Source organism: Aspergillus affinis (assembly GCF_023601865.1).
Source record: "Aspergillus affinis strain CMG 70 chromosome Unknown NODE_10_length_487445_cov_86_957759, whole genome shotgun sequence".
Taxonomy (NCBI): Eukaryota; Fungi; Ascomycota; class Eurotiomycetes; order Eurotiales; family Aspergillaceae; genus Aspergillus; species Aspergillus affinis.
Window position 1 is genome coordinate 13,850 of NW_026515791.1, and position 18,514 is coordinate 32,363.

The following is an 18,514-nucleotide window of genomic DNA, read 5'->3' on the forward strand; positions in this document are numbered from 1 at the left end:
CTCAGAATAACAAACTCCGGACACTGTCAAGCCCGAAAGCTTTGAATAGTTATCCAATATCATAAAATTGTATAACAATACAACGAGAAATGTTCAGTAGAACAGCTATGAAATTTGATTTTATCTCCGCCCTGAGACCCCTTTTTCTTTGCTTATACTATATGGAACGCCTCATATAAAACCACATAAGGGAATATGTGTACTATAAGGTACTGTAATAATAAACAGTGAATTCATGCCGGAAACTTTGTTAATACTCTCAGTCTCTATCCTAAAGCCACCCCAAGTCGGCAGGTTCCATGTTCAGGTCTCATGTTCAGCGAATTAGAAAGAGATTTCGTTTTGGGGAGGGGTCTTAAATTCTTTTGTTGAAAGGTTGCTCAAGCACCTCCACGGGACTTCCCATTATCTTAGCGGAGGCCTCCGGTAGATAGGACCTACAGGGGTCAGACGTACAAGGATCCTCCTCTAGATGAATACCACCCATGTTGCATTTCATCAACATCTTTAGTCAAAATTATCTGCTACCTAGCTTTATTGTGGATAACTTGTCTACGAGATATCCAATGATACCAAAATTAAATACCCAAAAATAAAGCCCAGAATATAGCTTTGTCGCCGAAGAGTCAAAACAAATCCGGTCATTGGCTCAAATTCTCGAAACGCTAACCGCCAAATATCCATGACCATGGGCCCACGCTTTCCCTCGGTATGTAGACACTAGGAGATCTCCGAGAAAAGCCTTCCCAACTAGCACTAGAAATGGCAAGTAACCTGCAGCTCGATATATCTATCACACCGATAAGTCAAACCTACCCTGCCATCACGGAAATCCAGAACCCGATCCTACCTACCCTTCCACAAATAGCCATACCCCGGGGAATGGATCATCCAATAACCAAACCGTTTTTCATAGACGTCAGCACTAAAAGCGGATACGCTAGCAATGCAGGTCAACTCAGATGCTATTGGTGACCGACATTGCGTTACGGAATAGTTACTAGGTTCTCCAAGATCCCGAGAGAAAGTGCGAGTGGGTCAATCTCGGACAGAGTTGGAACCCTGCACAGTACATGCGCTCCGTACTGCAATGGGGTTAGAAGAGAGGGGTATGCTGCACATTAACTGTTGAATTTAGATGTAGATATTGCGCAAGAACGCCATTCTATGGAGGCGGCTGCTATTACTGGTCAAGGAGGAATCCACTTTCACCCGAGCTATCACCGAAATCAATGGCGTATCTCCGTAGCATCAGTCGATAGGTTCGGGGGTTGGTTGTGAATGATGGCATGAAAGAAGAGAGCCATGGGTAAAGTGGGAACAAAAAAATATTTAGGGCAGTTGACGGAGCGGAAACGTTTCATTTCATTGCTTTAACTGAATATCATTTTATACTAATTCGGCTGTCGCTCTGAGCGATCATGTAATCCCTACGCTAACATTATAAAGCAACCAACAGTATTACGAATCACCAATAGAAAACGAGATCGCAGGGGAAGAAAGGGGATTTTTCAAAGAATATATATTGCAGTTTAATCTTGATCCTGTCATATAAGTATGCCATTATGGCCGTGTCATACCTTGTCATAATTTATCCTTGTGCCCGAGCCCCAATTCACCTCAGCTTCAGTAAAATTTTGTGATATTGCACCCCAACAGTAGGACGATCGTTCCCCCAAAATCAAATCAACTTTACACCCACCCAGCTCCTTCAAAATGTCACCTCGAACTCGCACCGCCATGCAAATTGTCGGTCCCGGTGACGCCGAACTTCGCTCCGAGGTCACCTACCCCCGACTCCGCGATGAATACATCATCGCCAAGACGAGGGCCTTTGCTCTGAATGCCACTGATAACAACCATATAGATGGCGTCGGAGGCCCCGGGACGATCGTCGGCTGTGACTGGTCCGGGGTCGTCTTGGAGGTCGGAAAGTCCGTCACGCGGTTCAAACCCGGGGATGAGGTGTACGGCGTTTGTCATGGAGGTAGGGCCAATTGACCCTTTCAGGAGTCTCACTGCAGGGATATCTACCTACCCCGAATACGGTTGATTGATGAACAATGTAGGTAATAGAGTCGAGCCCGAAGACGGCGCCTTCTCCGACATAGTCACCTGCAAGGAACACACTACCTTCCACAAGCCAACCCATCTAAGCTTCGAGGAGGCGGCATCCTTGGCTGTTGGGCTCGTGACTGTTGGCCAGGCTCTCTATAAGAACATGGACTTGACCTGGCCGTCGATCAGCTCGACTGCAAACCCGAGCTCAGATCCTACTGAGGCGCCTAGCCCGGGCCCTTCGATATTGATCTACGGCGCTAGTTCGGCGACAGGGACGATTGCGATCCAGATAGCCAAGTTGTACGTTCTACGAGGACATAGCACCTTCTTTCCCCATTTCCCTTTCCATCCCCACTTATGTTTCCCCTCAATCTACAAACATATTGAGTTAGCCCCATCATTAGGTCTGGCTACACTGTGCACGCCACCTGCTCACCCGCCAACAACGCCGTCGTCGCCTCCCGCGGAGCAGACTACATCTACGACTACAACAACCCGGAAATTCTATCGAGCATTATCGCCAAATCCGCCACCACTCCCATTCGTTACATCCTCGATTGCATAGGCGACGACTTCACCGGCACGTACTGCAGCAAGGTTCTCCGTGCGACCGGCGGCCACTACCATTCCGTCAGATGGCCCCTATCGGCCCCCTTCAAGGAGCTGCGGCCCGAGGAAAGCGCAAAAGCCACCTCTGCGTTGGGGTATGCGATGCTGGGTGAGCGGTTCGAGTTCCCCGAGGGACTGGTTTTCGAGGCAGATGCGGAGGAAGAGGCGTTTGGGAAGCGGTGGGGGAAGGTTGCTGAGGAGTTGGTGAGTAGGGGTCTTGTGAGACCGCATGAGGTGGATGTTAGGGGTGGTGGGCTACGGGGTGCTTTGGAGGGGTTGCAGGAGTTGAGAAGGGGATGTGTAAGAGGGAAGAAGCTTATTTATTCTATCTGAAGGGCTGTCGAGAGGTTGTGGGGATTTTTAGGATGGGGAATTTGGGATAGGTAGGACTTTTGGAGAGTGCCTGACAGTCTGAGGGCATTCGGGTGGAGTATATACTGTCACCGCGGGAATATGCACTAGAATAGCTCTTCGCTAAAGGGGGTTAATCCTTTTTAGTGCAGTGGTAAAATGCAACAAGAACTCAGGGCACACATATCCTTCTTTTTTGTGAAGGAATGGAATGAGGATATCACCAAAATAGCCTATGAATCTAAATCAAAAGAGACTAAGTAGCTGCAATTAGAGTATCGACAAATATGCTAGAAATGGTAACTAGTTACATAACGGCATGAGAAACCACGATAAGATGGCAAAATAAACTGCAACCATCAAAATCTGCATCCGTACAACCAATCAACACCCCCAAAGTCCCCGTGCCAGCAGTAGAAACGGGGGAGAAAGCGGCGATCCGGCCAATATGCCGCCACCTCCAGCCCTTATCACGACATCCCCAGCAAATGAACGCGGGCCGAGCGTGCTAATCTGGAGAATCTCATCCCACCCGTTCTTGCGCCATCGTGAACGATGCGTGAAAACTAGAATGCCCTGCAACCGGGTATCCCAAAATTCTGTTCCTGTTCATTTCCTCTTTTTGGTCGCTCTTCCATTTTATACTTCCCCATGCAATGTCGACCCGACTCAAAAATGGACTCACATTCCAAAGTCGCTTCACGGCGGACGAGGAGAATACGACCCGGGGATCGGGGGTTTCGAATGATGGTTCGGAGGAGCCGCTGAAGAGGAAACTGCAGTCGCGACACCTGCAAATGATCGCAATTGGGGGTGAGCCACCTGAAAAAAAAATATCCCTTCCGATCGGTCGCTAACCGACGCAGGGATTATCGGACCGGGATTGCTGGTCGGTTCCGGAAATGCGCTCAACAAAGGTGGCCCGGCAGGATGCTTGATCAGCTTTGCCTTGGTCGGCATCATTGTGTTTTTTGTCATGTAAGCGGCCCGACCTGGGCGATGATACTCTCGGCTGACCGAACAGGCAATCGTTGGGAGAAATGGCCACCGCCATTCCCGTGTCGGGTTCCTTCACCGAATATGCGCAACGCTTTGTAGATGACTCGCTTGCTTTCGCCTTGGGATGGGCGTATTGGTATTTATGGGTGACGGTATGTTAGGGATACGACGCCCATTCTCGAGCTATACTGACTTTGCAGATCCTTGCAAATGAGTATAATGCCATCTCTCTGGTAATCGGGTTTTGGACCGATGCAGTTCCGCAATGGGGCTGGATTCTCATCTTCTGGTTCTTGTTTCTCGGTCTGTCAAACCTGGGTGTTCTGGCATACGGCGAAATGGAATTTTGGTTGTCACTGTGAGTGCCACTTTATCCGCCGTCATCATCAATACTGACCCCGACAGAATCAAAGTTTTGGCGCTTATTGCTTTCTTCATCCTTGCCATTTGCATCAGCACGGGAGGTGTGGGCCCTGGACCTATTGGATTCAAATACTGGCGTGATCCTGGGGCATTCGCAGATTCCATCAACGGCGTTGCGAAGACCTTTGTCGTTGCAGGAACACTGTATGCGGGGACGGAAATGTGAGCTTTTGTCCCACAATCGATTGGATTTTTCTGACCAGAACAGGGTCGGAGTCACTGCCGGAGAGTCGTCAAACCCACAGAAGGCTGTTCCCACCGCTATTAAACAGGTCTTTTGGCGGATTCTGATTTTCTATATCGGTGCGTAGCCAAGATACCACCAGGCGACCAGATACTGAAACGATATAGGCACTATGTTCTTTATCGGAATCCTCCTCCCATACAGCGACGAGCGATTGTTAGGCTCGAGCTCAGACGCAGCCAGCTCACCCTTAACCATTGCGCTCAAAGATGCCGGCATTCTCCCCGCGGCTCACCTGATCAATGCCCTGATCGTTGTCAGTGTCATTTCTGCCGGAATCGGCTCCTTATATGCCGCGTCGCGAACTATGGTCTTCATGGCGCGCAATGGCAAAGCTCCGCGATTCATCGGTCGCACTAATGCTGCTGGTGTACCCTGGGTAGCATTAATCTTCACCAACATCTTCACCTGCATCGTGTTTCTCACTCTATCGTCGGGCGCCAGCAAGGTCTTCACGGCCTTGATTACCCTATCGGGTGGTAAGTTCTTCTTTTGGGTCTATATTTCTCGCATGACTAATCGCATCAAGTATCAACCTTCATCGTCTGGTCTGTCATATGCCTGGCGCATATCCGATTCCGCAAGGCGATGGCGGTGCAAGGAGATGATCCCGCTCGGCTGCCCTTCCGCGCGGCGTTCTATCCTTATGGCACGTACCTTGCGCTGGCGGGCAACATCTTTTTGGTTTTCTTTCAGGGATATACGGCATTTTTGAACCCTTTCAGCGCGGATGATTTTGTCGTCAATTATATCTTGCTTCCCGTATTCGTTCTATTCGCCGTGGTCTACAAGTTCTGGAACAAGACAAAGATAGTCAAGTTGGAGGAGATGGACATTTGGACTGGAAGAAGGGAGCTGGTGGACGAAGGAGAGTTTGGAAAGGCCAGAACGTGGAGGTCAAGGTTCAAGGATGTCGTTGTGGGATAAGCTGTTGATAGATTGATAGATATAGAATCTCGCTGCGATGAATTTGATGAAGAGCCGTCTGATGGATACATAGGACGATAGGGAAGATGCTACAGACATAAACAAACTAAGCCTATGGAGTCAAGTGCTGTAGATTGTGGCCTTAAAGGCATTAAGGCTCGACCATTGATTAAGGCAGAAAAAGCCAGAAGCACCTGACCCGTCAAGCCCTGAAGAGGACTCGATGCCTATAACATAGTTCAAAGAAATGCACTACTATCTTACGCCATCCATAACCTCTACTATCATTACGACTACTTCTACAATCTCTATCGTTTATATAGCGTCATGCAGAGGTCCTCACCTTGTATAAAGGGTTTGTCTTCCAGGTGCGTTGTTCGGGTCAAGCGTTTGGGTATACTTCCATGATGACATTTTCGCTGCAGTTCTTGTCCTAAACTTTCTCGGAGGAATTCTCGTTTCTATGCGATCGCGATCGACAAAACGATCGTCGATCTCAACGGTACCTACAGCGATCTGTCCTTTCCCTCGAAAACATTCCTCAATGCAAAAGAATATCGTCAGCCAGGGAGAGTAACGACTTCACTTGCGTTATTGATCCTCCATCACGTAGAAAGAATTTTGCCTCTTTCATATTCCCTTTGCGGCTTCGAACTCGAGAAGATTCTTGACAACGACAAGCGGAAATACACACCACCCTTCCATGTGCATCATGTCTTTCCTAGGCAATGCGACTAACAAACCCATCCAGTAACGTCGCCTTCAGAATTTTAAACACCATTCAAACCAATATCATATATTAACTTGACATACCGCGCGTTCCCGAGTGGAGGGAAAGCGCGAGAAAGACGGCAGAGACGGTATCATAGCAGTGCGATGGCGTTCTCACGAGGCATTCAGGCTGTCTGGCTGGCTAAATATATGCACAGGAGGCCTTCGATGCATTATCACCTCGAGAAATAAATGAAAGAGGCGGAGCAGATGGCGACAATCCGACAGTTTTCATTGACTACGGAGCAATGTATGAGCTGTACGGTGGAGGGTGAGGACCGGGCCGCGTGCGGATTCCGACGGGGGAGAGGCCGAGGGTGGGGTGGATTCAGATAATCAGATTGCGCATATCATTGGCGGTCGGAGAACACCTACGGGATGCCCTGAATGCCAGTTGAAAAAGCGACTGCGAAAACATGTTCAATTACACTCACTCGGTTGGTTCTGCGTCTCGGATGGATTTCGAATCTATCCACTTTCTCTATGTCCTCGCCTCCTTACTTATTCTACTAAACATGTAAGGCAGGTCGGCAAAGACAGACAATAAAGTAGCGCTATGTCTGTCTCCCCGCAATTCCAAACCATCGAGATGCATCCGACAAGCACCGTGCCTGGCAGCCCGGTCGCTGATTGGAGGAGGTTGTTCCTGGCGGCCTGATAATCCGTCAACCCGCCGCCGCCGTTATCGAATAAGGGGCCCGTTGCGTCCAACGCGATCTGCATTCATTCTGCATCTGCCATCTTGGTCGCCCCCTCTCCACCAGCGATCGGCATTTCTGCTGGGACCTGCATGTCTTCTGATGGTTGACTCTGTCCAATCTGCTTATCGCTGGTCTTCACGGGGAGTTCCGATGTAACCTCAGCTATGGTAATCTTGCATGCTGTGTGACCCGGCCGGGTTGGAAATAGAGCGATGCTGTGTGAGACGTGGGCTGAGGCTGAGATGGCTATATAAAGGCCGGGTTGATGCCAGCTTCTAGATGCTTTTTCATCAGCAATTCAAGGAAAACAACCGTTAGAGTCTACGATAGCACAGCCCAGGAAGTCGTCTAAATTAGCCAAGATGATGTTCACTAAGGTATGCACCTCCCTCCCTTCCCTTCTTCCTATCTGAATCTTCAACACATAATTCAAGCCAACAATTCACCACCAAAATCCTTTAAATCCATACTAAGAGACCCATTTAGGTCCTCACCCTCACCACCCTCCTCCTCACCGGCGCCCTCGCTGCCCCTCACCCCGTGCCTGAGGTTGAGGCCCGCGCCAGCTACACCTGCGGTAGCAACTCGTACTCCTCCAGCGCCGTCAACGCCGCCAAGAACGCCGGCTACGAGCTGTACTCTGACGGCGAGACCGTCGGCAGCAACAGCTACCCCCACAAGTACAACAACTACGAGGGCTTCGACTTCCCTGTCTCTGGCACGTACCAGGAATGGCCGATCCTGAGCTCCGGTAGCATCTACAGTGGTGGCTCGCCCGGTGCTGACCGTGTCGTGTTCAACACCCAGAACCAGCTGGCTGGTGTCATCACGCATACTGGTGCTAGCGGAAACAACTTTGTTGAGTGTACTTAAGTGGGTGAATGAATATATTGGTGATTGGGATGATAAGGGAATTAGGAATAGAGATCGAAAATTCAATGATGAAAATTCTCGTTTCTTGACTTCTAGATTGTGTCATTCGGGTTTCTTCAGAGTTTTATCGACTTGTAGAACTCCGGGGACACTGTCGTAGGAGATACTCATGCGTAGGGCGATCAATACAAGGTCGTGAGCATAGCAGAGATGCCGATCTAGCAGCGACCTGCTCATCGTCGAACTTATTTATATTATGAACCGAGAAGACCAAAACAAAACACATTTCTGGTCAATGAAACATCTCTCGGCCGAGTAAGCTAAACCAGATATCCCAGGTGCTTCCATAACTCTTAAAGAAACGATTTGTATTTCTACTTCGTGCTCCATTACACAAATTTTCTAAGCATCTCAATCCAATACCCAACAAATATAAATTAAAGGAGCAATATCGTTTTCGTTAGAGAAGCTACAAGGCCTATCGTTCAACGCTACTTTAGCCTGAAAGCTTAAGATACTCACTCTATATATATCCAGAATCAGCTAGAGTCAGGTTAGCCCAGCAAGCCCAACAACCTCAGGATAATCAGATTTATGTCTCTTACTTTTATAACCTGACATTAAACATATATAATACCCAGAAGTCAATATTTCTGAGATATTCGGTCCCCATACAGCTGCGTGACGTGTCGCAAATCAGCATCCTACTCCGTACAGCTTACCCAGTACGTGTCCCCAATAAATCAAAATACTAAACCCAGCGACAGCGTTCGTAAATCTGACATATTCCAGCTCATATTCCTAATCGAAATGATTGCTCAGCCAAATAAGATGTCACGATTCCACAAAAAAGTGAACTTTGTTATCTCCGAGCGGACGGAGTCCGTTAAATCCATGTCAGCATCATCCGCCCGCCCCGGAATTACACTTATATCCGACACATAGTATTCGACATCAGAATAAAAGCTCTACGATGGTCACTTCATTCTCGATTCCATATCCAAGTTCAATCTCACTTGCTTACCGTTCATTGTTAGCTACTTGAACACCTACGCCCTCACTAAACACTACACCCCCGAAAACCAAAGAACCAAACATGCGGCTTATCCTAACAGGCGCCACCGGGCTCGTCGGGTCCGCGACTCTCAACCACATTCTGTCTCTTCCCCCAGGACAAATATCTCGATTATATATCCTCAGTCGGAGTCCCGTGCCAATGGCCGAAGGCAAGCCCAACGTGACCGTGATCGAGCACAAGGACTTCAACGAATATGGCCCCGAATTATTAGAGAAGCTGAAGGGCGCGGATGGATGTATCTGGGCACAGGGCATTTCGCAAACGCAGGTGTCGAAAGAGTAAGCTATTCATTTTGTGTCATTGTCTTCGATAAATAGTTTGGGTGAGTGGACAGGGATGCTAACGAGCCGATGCAAAAAGGGAATACGTGAAAATCACCCACGACTATCCCCTTGCGGCTGCGAAGGCCTTTTCGGGATTATCAGAGAAGTTCAACTTCGTTTATGTTTCCGGGGAAGGGGTATGTTTTCCTACCCTCGAATGGGATTGTTTAGCTTGTACGTTTGTCACCATCAGCTGATCTGACTTAACCAGGCCACCCAAACCCCAGGCTTCCTGACGCCTTTTTTCGGCGTCATCAAGGGAAAATGTGAATCGGAGCTCATAGAGCTCTCGAAAAGCTACCGCAGTTTAAAGCCCTATAGCGTGCGACCGGCATTCGTGGACCCTACCTATGACCCGCAAGTCCTGAAGCATGTATTGCAACGACCGGACCAGCAGACGCTAGCGAAGACACTGCTGCGGAATGTCGGTGGGCCACCGTTTCGGGCTTTCTTGTCCAATAGTGTCTCTCCGACGAAGGAGCTTGGGGGATATCTGACGAGGTTGGCGAGCGGGGATGGGAAGCCGTTGTCTGGAGAGGGGATTAGTGGCGGTGGGTGGATTATTTCAAATGTTGCTTTTCGGAAGGTGATGGGACTTTGAGATGTGTAAGAGGGAAGGGATCAGGAGGTATTGTTTCTTGTGTAGGTAGAGCGAAAGGCGTTGGGGTGAATTGGCTTGGATATTGCGGGAGAGTGGGTTTAGGGATCTCATATAGAGGTTGAAGACGGTAATCAATAATAATCTCAAGTATCACGTCCTTTGTGCAGAAATATAGAACCAGCAAAGAAGATGAGGTCGGTGATATGTTCACGCTAATCAAAGAATGACAAAGCTAGATACCTAGACTGAGATAAATTTCCTGGTGGATTTCTGTGGACCATTTCGATTTGCAGTGAATGGGAGGACTTCAGGTATCTTGGGGGATAAAAGAAATTAGTGAATCTTATCAGAACCTTTCAGTCATCATGAAACACACTCCCAGCAGGATTGCTCACCTTTGCATCATGGGGTATGTGTTCCTCATACCACATAAAAGAGCGAGAAGTGAAGCGTGAAAGGCGGATAAAGGCTGTGTGAGCTATTAATCTCAGCGCTCAATTAGTAGGCATAGCAATGTGGATTTGAGATGGTTGTTGGTTCATCATAGTAGGTATCAAGTGCTAGTTTACTAGATGACAAGCAGCTTGCTCCTGCCTCTGTTGTTATGCCTTCCCTGAACAAGACGTTGCCACCTGTAATGTATACTGAGAACGGAATAGATGCTTATAGGCTACACAGTGCACAGTATGAACAATCAAAAGTGCAACCCTTGAAAGCAGAGCTATTAAAAAGTTGTGAAAATGTGGCTATTGCCGCTCCCGGAGAAATAAACGAGGTTGCACAGGGTCTTGGTCTGCGACAATAGGAAACCGGGGATTATTTTCGAGCCGCCCAGGGAAGTAACCGACAAAAAGATTCTTCGAGGGCAAGTGGTCACTGAAGGTCTAATTGAAACAAAGTGTATGTTAGCAAAAAGAGCTATTCGGGTGGCCACCCGAGCATTCGATCGAAGCGACATCTCTAGACCGGAGACTTTCTTTTTCACTGCAGTCGTCAAGGCATAAGCTCGTTCGATAAGCCATATATTCGGCTCTATAATTAGAAAAGAAGAAGACAAAATTAAAGGAAATGAGTTATTGTTTGACGACTGAAGTCTGTAGGCCTCAAAAACGAGCGATTTAATTCGAACAGTCCAGCCTCATATTGACAGTTTCACTATTTGGTTTGCATTGGCGATCTTTCAGAAAGTGATACTCTTTTCTATCGCCAAGACCATGATCGAAATCGTTCCCTGAAGCGAGGAGAAATAATTCAAGGGAAAAAAGAATGTGGTCGAAGCAGTACTGTGCTGGGATTGGTGAAACAACCTGGAAAGTTTGTTGCCATAACCCAAAATTGCGACCAGCATCGAAACCACACCAAAGCAAAACACCGACCTTGGCGATAAAATATCACACCTGGTAGTGAAGAACGCACGTGAAAGCGAATATACTCTGAACACCGGAGAAAGGAACAAGGGAGGCGGGATGGCGACGTATTCAAGTCGGATGAGGACTCAATCGTCAAAGCGCTCAGCTGCATGTGTTCATTTCCCTTTCGGAGCACCTCATGCAAGTCTTACATACAGTCCGGGGCCAAGGCCGACTAGCGGAAGGTAGCCTATGCGACCATATGCATTTGAGCTAATGATTGTGTAACTGTAACCGTGGCCATGCTGATGGCCAGGGAAGCGACGCCCGTGGCGCCGAGTGCGCACGAACTAAGAGGCAGGAAAGCATAATTGCTTATTACGGACGTTGATAGCGTCCATTGACCGAATAGAGAAAGGATATGGCTGGTTGCCACCCGGTCCAGACTGATTAATCTTGCGAGAGACTGGACACAGATCATAGCTGCGCGAAATGACGAGAGCTATTCTTTAGCCTGGATAGCTGTGCTCCGTACGGCGTACACACCGGGAAGCTAGTCCGGGATGCAGGTGCATCTAGTCGCCCGGTCAGGGGTATTATCGCCACTCTTTTGCCAGGAAGATTCGGGGCACTTCTACTGGATATTGTTGAATTGCAATGGGAGGTGTTGGAGACTTAGAGAACAAAGGGCGGGCTGCCTTGCAGACTACCCACCCGGGCTCTTCCGTGGGTCCATCTGCCCTAAAACCTAAGGACAGGCACCCCACATACTTCCTTCGATGTGCTTCCTACCAGCACTCCGGAATACAATGCCTCCGGGAAAACAATGCACAGGCTTGAAAGAGTAAACAGCGGAAATTTGCTCCCGCGAGAAAAGTAGCAAAGATCACCTCACCGCGCTAACCTGTCAGGTACAGATCGGCCCACGTCACCTTCTAACCTCATTCAGCAAGACGGCCACGCCACTGAGCTCGAGCCCTCGAGTTTGCGGAAATTACTCGTGCAGGATGCGCGGAGAATAGACGGCGTCTTTTGCCACGAGCGAGGGTGGTATGTGCCAGTAGGGTGCCAGCCGAGGCAGGAAGCACCAAGGGTGTTGGAACTTGAAAGGGATGTGGCCAACAGTAAACTACGGGCCAGGAGTAACTGCTGTACTGGTAGGATTCTCGGGACCATCCTTAGTGGGGATCGAGCAAGCAAATCCAAGAAAGAACCCCGGTCAATCCGGGGAATCTTGTGAGTAAAAGCTGGTAGTCATAGAACGCATCCTGTCGTAATCCATTGGCGTGAGTGAAATGCCAAGCTAAGCGACCCTTCGGAACCATTACCGGATCGGGCTATCATCCCTTCTTCCCGGAGAGTCGCGATCGCCTCTACTCTGACCAGTGCTGAGTTCATAAAAGGGTCCCAGCTGCGCAGGCCGGATGCGCGGGATCCATGATTGGTGTCCCGTAAAATGAGCCCAGACGCAGCTACTGCGGGGTACTCGGCGTAATTTCTGGTTTTTCCTCTTTTCTCTCTCGTGTCTCAGCCGGACCCTGGGCCGGACGCTAAACTAAGAGCCTTTTGGACCAGCGTCGCTTAGGGCCTCAGCAACTCCCCCAGAGAAGGGACAAATGAGGATCCGGGGGCGGGCCGGGGTAGGGCGACAATGTTGCAGCGCTAAAATGTTGGCTCGTTGACCATCGAATTCAATTTGATTGACCCAAACAGCGATCGTTTGATTGATGGAGGGTGTTTTTCTTACTTGATCGGTTTTTTTGGGTGATGAGGGTTTTTGGGGCTTCCTCTGGTCAGGTGCCTCCCCTCGCGCATTCCAGTCAGAGACATCCCACCCTCACCGGGCCTGATGGGCCCTGGGGGATTCGCCATTACTGCGACAAATTACCGCAAAAGTCTGGGTTACTACCCAATTGTCAGACAGGATGAGTCCAGATCAAGCATCACAGCGACGATCTTGCCCCCTCAACTCCGACGTAAATTAATTCCATCCCAGTCAACGCCAATGTTACCCCCCGGTCCAATCTAGTGGTCAGAATAGCTCATCCCATCCTTTCCCTTCCTTCCTACCAAAATTCCGCTAGTTAATCCCTTTCATGCTAATTATAGTCCCAGTATTAGATTCTCCTGATGGTGGAAAACAGAAAAGAAAAAAAAAAAGGCCTGGCCTCGGTCCTACGAAGCCGCGGACATGTGAGCTTTCATCTTCTCCAGACGTGTATATAAAGGAGCTTTTGCCCATCCCAACAACTCTTTTTCTTTTAGTCGTTGAGAAGAGCAGAACCGATCCATTCTTTTGATTGTTTTCTCGTCGGATCTACCGGGCACTCGTTTTACCCTCCATCCTCCTCCCTTTGTGTATACATACTTAATTTTATAATCATTTCCTTTTGACACCATCGTTTGTCATCATGAAGTTCTCTGCCTTGTTCACTCTGGGTCTGGCCACCACCGCCCTGGCCACTCCCACCATCGTCCAGCGTGATGCCACCGCCGTCAAGGGCGTCATCTCCGACATCAGCGACAAGGTCGACTCGCTGTCCTCCGCCATCGACGGCTACAGCGGTGGTGACCCCTCCAAGGTCGAGTCCGCCTCCGCGGACCTGATCTCCACCATCAAGAAGGGTGTCTCGACCGTCGAGGGCGGTGACAAGCTCACCTCCACTGATGCCCTGGCCCTGACCTCCCCCGTTCAGGACCTGACCGACAAGGTCGACTCCACCGTCGACAAGATCATCGACAAGAAGTCCAAGTTCGAGTCCGCTGGCGCCGCCACCAAGGTCAAGGAGTCGCTCAACGCCCAGTATGACGCCGCCGACGGCCTGGCCAAGGCCATCTCCGACAAGGTCCCCGAGGCCCTGTCCGACGTTGCCAAGGAGCTCTCCGCTGGCATCACCAAGGCCATCCAGAAGGGTGTTGACGCCTACAAGGACGCCAAGGACTCCTCGTCCACCAAGAGCGCCTCTGCCACTGAAACTGCCACTGCCACCAAGACCGGCCAGGACACTGCCACCCAGTCTGGCACCGAGCCTGCCACCAACTCTGGGGCTTCCACCTCCGCCCCCGTCATCCCTCACCCCACCGACTCCGGCGCTGCCAGCTCCTCTGCCACCCCTACTCCTAGCGGTGGCTCTGGCTCCGGCGGCTCCGGCTCTACCGGATCCCAGTCCGGTCAGCCCCCTCTGGCTACCGGTGCTGCCAGCAACAACCGCTTCAGCTACACCCTCGGTGGCGCTATTGCTGCTGCTGCCATTGCTGTTGCCGTCTAAGCGGATTGGTAACCCGGGGGTCAGGGAGGATTGAATGAAACGCTAGCCACGTCGTGGCTACGGATGACGATGAGCGCCATGAACCGAACAACTACGCTTGAAACGAATCAGGGAGGATCTTGAACTCTCATTGTAGGCTTGCTCTCGCTGTATATTCTATTCTACTTCCGACTCTTCCTTTTGAAGTTGTATCAGACTGTGGTCTGTATATACTATGCTTGTTTGTTTATATATTCTTAGTATTAATAAAGTGATGCAATGCCTTGATCTTTGATTTGACACGGAGTCTCTACTTCCAATTTGAATTTCTTCTTGTTGATACCAGTATCCTTAATCATTACTTTGCAGAAACTTTACATCTGTCTAAAATGCCAAGCGAATCTTCATTTGTCCGGTTCCAAGATGTCCAGAGGATTCCTTAAACCTCCGTCCAGTCAATCGAATCGAACAACATTACACCTAGGGCGGTATTTAAGCTAGTTACTACGCATCAGTAAAGCTATTGTTCGTACGGTAAATCCTCCCCACCCCCCTTTCCCTTTTGCTCGACATGTAATAGCCACAAAAAAAGTACCGTGACTGGTTTTCAAGAACTATGACACGTCCAGAATCGATTTATCCTAGAGAAACTGTTTAACCAAGTCAATATCTACACAAGAACCCCGCTTATGTACGCGCCTACTCTGAAAATAGATACCTTAATAGGTAAGACACATCGTTCAAAACCCGGGAGTGCTCGCCTAATGTTAAGGTGGAGGACTGCAAGATGTCCTTTTCACATGGAGCCATTGTCATATTCTGGTGACCATCGGTAGGGCTTGTTCCATATCCTAAACAACGAGGTACTTGTGTTATTGGCCATTAAATGAGCATTTTCAAAATAGATTAGTATCGCCATCTTGGACAAGTCTCGAGTCGTATGTACATTATGATCGGGATATCGGATATTGATCTATTTATTTCGCATCTCGTCTTGAAGAACAGCTGGTCACAAATCTCACGTTGCAATGTTTGGCCTTTCGAAATATATTGTTACAAACAAAAGAGCAGAATAAAAGCGAGACAAGAAGGGAATTATATCGTTTAGATTAGAGTTACGGAGGATTTGAGACTGTCTATTTCCTCAAGTTGATTCTGATTCCACATATTACCTATGACTTCGTACATTGGTGTTCTCATAGCTCCCAATCAGACATATTAAAAAGATTGTGCGACGGTCCTTCTTGAGCAAGATGCCAGGAAATATAGTTACGATCCTCCCAAACTGTTCTCTCGTCCGGGAAGCACCAGTCCTCCCAATCAACTAGGTAACTAGGCACACAGAGTCATAACTTGGTGTAAACAATAAAGAGAGAAATCTCACCATTTATCACCTTCTTTGTCCCAGATAAGGTTATTTATTGCCGCATCTAAATGAATTACCCCACACCGAAGTGTCTCTCTAGAATGACATGTCAACTTAATTTCCCTAAATTGGTCGTTGGGCACGTTGAGGGGAAGCAAGAACTTACAGCCACGCGGCTTTGAAGGCTTTCCTTAGAGAATCTCGGTCATGACGGGGTATGTAATCATACAAATCCGACGGATCACAGCCTAGTACTTTCTCCATTGATATACTCAATTTGTAGCCGCCTAGAACCCATTCATCAAAGGTCTGCTCGTCTTGCTTCCATGAAAGCAAAGCAGGGGTACTCGAGCATTGGGCCTTCGTCAAATGGGACAGGGCTTCAAGAACGTCGGTCATGTCATGAGTTCGGTTTTTCATATTTTGAAAATTCCTGCCTGGTTTGGGGATTTCAGAACTTGTACGAAATACCTTGAGAAGGTACCTGATATTGCGCTGATAAATGAACAAGGCGAGTTACGGGCAGTAGGGGAAGTGAAGACCCCATGGAGACACAATCTCAGGAATTTTATGACGGGAAATCAGAAAGTGTTCAGACGTGCTTTAGGTATGACATCTCCGTTTTATATTGATACTATTGTTTTCATATTACTGCTTCAACTGGTAGTGCTTCAGGATTGTCTTTACTACTGCTAACAGACTTTGGCGGTGGTGATTATAGGACAGATATCACAATACATGTATATCTGTAAGATGTATGCGAGACATGCCTGGCATACCCCAATCGGAGGAAGACACAAGATAACACCCCCTCTCCGCCTGGCCCGGAAGGCCCAGGCCAGATGCCTACGAAGGATCACAGGGGCGTTTAGAGCTATACCGACGTCTACCCTAGAGATAATCACCTATACTCCCCCGATCGAACACTATCTTACAGGAAAAATGGCCGGGTACCATGCGAGAGCCGCAAGATGGGAAACCAGCGAGCTCACAAAACAGATATGCAAGAGGGTAGGAGATAGTGCCTTCCGGCCGACAGTCTATAGACAGGAAGTTGTAGGATACAATAGGCCTATGCCACAGGGCTGGGATCGAGCGTTGGACAAGAGGGCAATGCCACCGGCAGCGAAGAAATGGACTGAGAAACGCAAGATATGGGAGGCAGTCCTAGAGAGATGGAAAGAAGGAAGGGAGGGACTCCGCAGGAGCCCGTCCGAGACAGTCCGAGACAGACCAACCAAGGACCTGCTCAAGCTTCAGGTCGGTCTGCACAAGGCCAAGAGCTCTGTACTAATACAGCCCCGGACAGGAAAGAAAGGACTAGCAGCCTTCTTATATTACGCAAAGGTGCCAGGACGTGCCCTAAGTGCAACAAGGGGAAAGAAGACCCCAGGCGCGTTATTGCATTCTGTATGGCGTACCACGAGGCCAGACACGACCTGGAGATACAAGGACGGATAGACGTTGAGCAGCTGTTCACTACCCCTAAGGGGGTACAACGGGTAACAAGGTGGTGGATACGGAAAGGAGCGGTTGACTAATTCCGGCTGGCGAATAGGTTGATCGAGGGTTAATGAGGCTGGTGCTAGCAAAAAGGTTATAGGGACATCTACGAAGAGCGAGAGAGGCATCATCGAGGCGGAGTGGGTTTTACCCAGTAGGGCAGGAGGTCCTACATGGTTTTCCCCCCTAGATAGCGAGAATAGACCGGATGGCCACTGGCCCAACGGAGTAACAATATTATTATTAGTATTATTATCTGTAAGATGAAATATACATTTCTTACCACATATTCTTGAAACAAGCCCCGAAACCTGGAAAGCCCAAAGAACTAGCCCTGTAGCACTCCAACATCGTCGAATTTCATCAAGCCAATAAAGCGGTATCCCTGCGCGAGTGCTTCCTTTTTATCGGCTTACGTATCCAGTCTGGAGATTACAAGTGTGAGAATAAAACATGTCCTACGAAAGCTAGCCAGGTAAACCAAGGGGTCCATATACTGATGATAACTACATCTCTCCCGATGACTCGTCGAGCTCACCTGAAAGACACCTATAACCTGAGCCTTCGACTCGTGCAAGCGACAGGTTGCGTGAAAACAAGACATCCAGACAAGTGACGACGCGGTCTCAATCACGTGCCAGGCATATTCAGGAACTGCAAGATCCGCGTATGCAAGAACAGCTACGACAGGCTCGTGACAGAGACCGTCCCAGGCAAGAAGCAGTGGGAATGCGGGAAATCACTGAGAGAACACAAAATCTCGGCCTGGGACGCGAGAGTGGCCGCGGTAAATCTCCTATCCGCGCCTATCTGGATGCTTCAGGTCACCCTTTTGTGAGTATAGGGGGTCTATCAACTCATGTGACTCTCTTGCAAGACCAGGGGGGTCAATACTATTAAAAGACTAGCTCTGGGAAGCGTCAGTATGTTGTGATGAAGTAACGTCTGGAAAAGAAGGGTGTGTCTTGTCTTTCTTTCTTATTGTTTCAATTTTGTCATTTGTTTTGCCTTGTTGTTTTGAACTTGATTATTGTATCCGAATTCCTTTCATGCTAGTTGCTGTGTGTGCTTTGAGTTTGTAATGAAA

At 48.8% G+C, this 18,514-nt stretch overlaps 4 protein-coding genes across 4 annotated transcripts; all 4 read left to right on the forward strand.

The window, feature by feature from the left end:
- Nucleotides 1–1,716: 1,716 nt before the first annotated feature.
- KD926_000399 (amino acid permease) lies at nucleotides 1,717–5,614 on the forward strand (the record flags this gene model as incomplete). The annotated part of the gene is made up of 12 exons (XM_053096298.1): nucleotides 1,717–1,987; nucleotides 2,070–2,361; nucleotides 2,466–2,874; nucleotides 3,169–3,281; nucleotides 3,716–3,834; nucleotides 3,888–3,999; nucleotides 4,046–4,172; nucleotides 4,221–4,378; nucleotides 4,426–4,605; nucleotides 4,652–4,746; nucleotides 4,795–5,166; nucleotides 5,217–5,614. The coding sequence occupies 12 exons, from the start codon at nucleotides 1,717–1,719 to the stop codon at nucleotides 5,612–5,614; spliced, it is 2,646 nt and encodes an 881-aa protein (XP_052959469.1).
- A 1,834-nt stretch (nucleotides 5,615–7,448) lies between these two features.
- KD926_000400 (extracellular guanyl-specific ribonuclease RntA) lies at nucleotides 7,449–7,959 on the forward strand (the record flags this gene model as incomplete). The annotated part of the gene is made up of 2 exons (XM_053096299.1): nucleotides 7,449–7,463; nucleotides 7,573–7,959. The coding sequence occupies 2 exons, from the start codon at nucleotides 7,449–7,451 to the stop codon at nucleotides 7,957–7,959; spliced, it is 402 nt and encodes a 133-aa protein (XP_052959470.1).
- A 1,096-nt stretch (nucleotides 7,960–9,055) lies between these two features.
- Nucleotides 9,056–9,961, forward strand: KD926_000401 (putative nucleoside-diphosphate-sugar epimerases; the record flags this gene model as incomplete). Its single annotated transcript, XM_053096300.1, has 3 exons — nucleotides 9,056–9,315; nucleotides 9,398–9,497; nucleotides 9,572–9,961. 3 exons carry the CDS (start codon nucleotides 9,056–9,058, stop codon nucleotides 9,959–9,961), a joined length of 750 nt encoding a protein of 249 aa, XP_052959471.1.
- A 3,760-nt stretch (nucleotides 9,962–13,721) lies between these two features.
- Nucleotides 13,722–14,579, forward strand: KD926_000402 (cell wall mannoprotein 1 family protein; the record flags this gene model as incomplete). The annotated part of the gene is made up of 1 exon (XM_053096301.1): nucleotides 13,722–14,579. The coding sequence occupies one exon, from the start codon at nucleotides 13,722–13,724 to the stop codon at nucleotides 14,577–14,579; it is 858 nt and encodes a 285-aa protein (XP_052959472.1).
- Nucleotides 14,580–18,514: the final 3,935 nt, after the last annotated feature.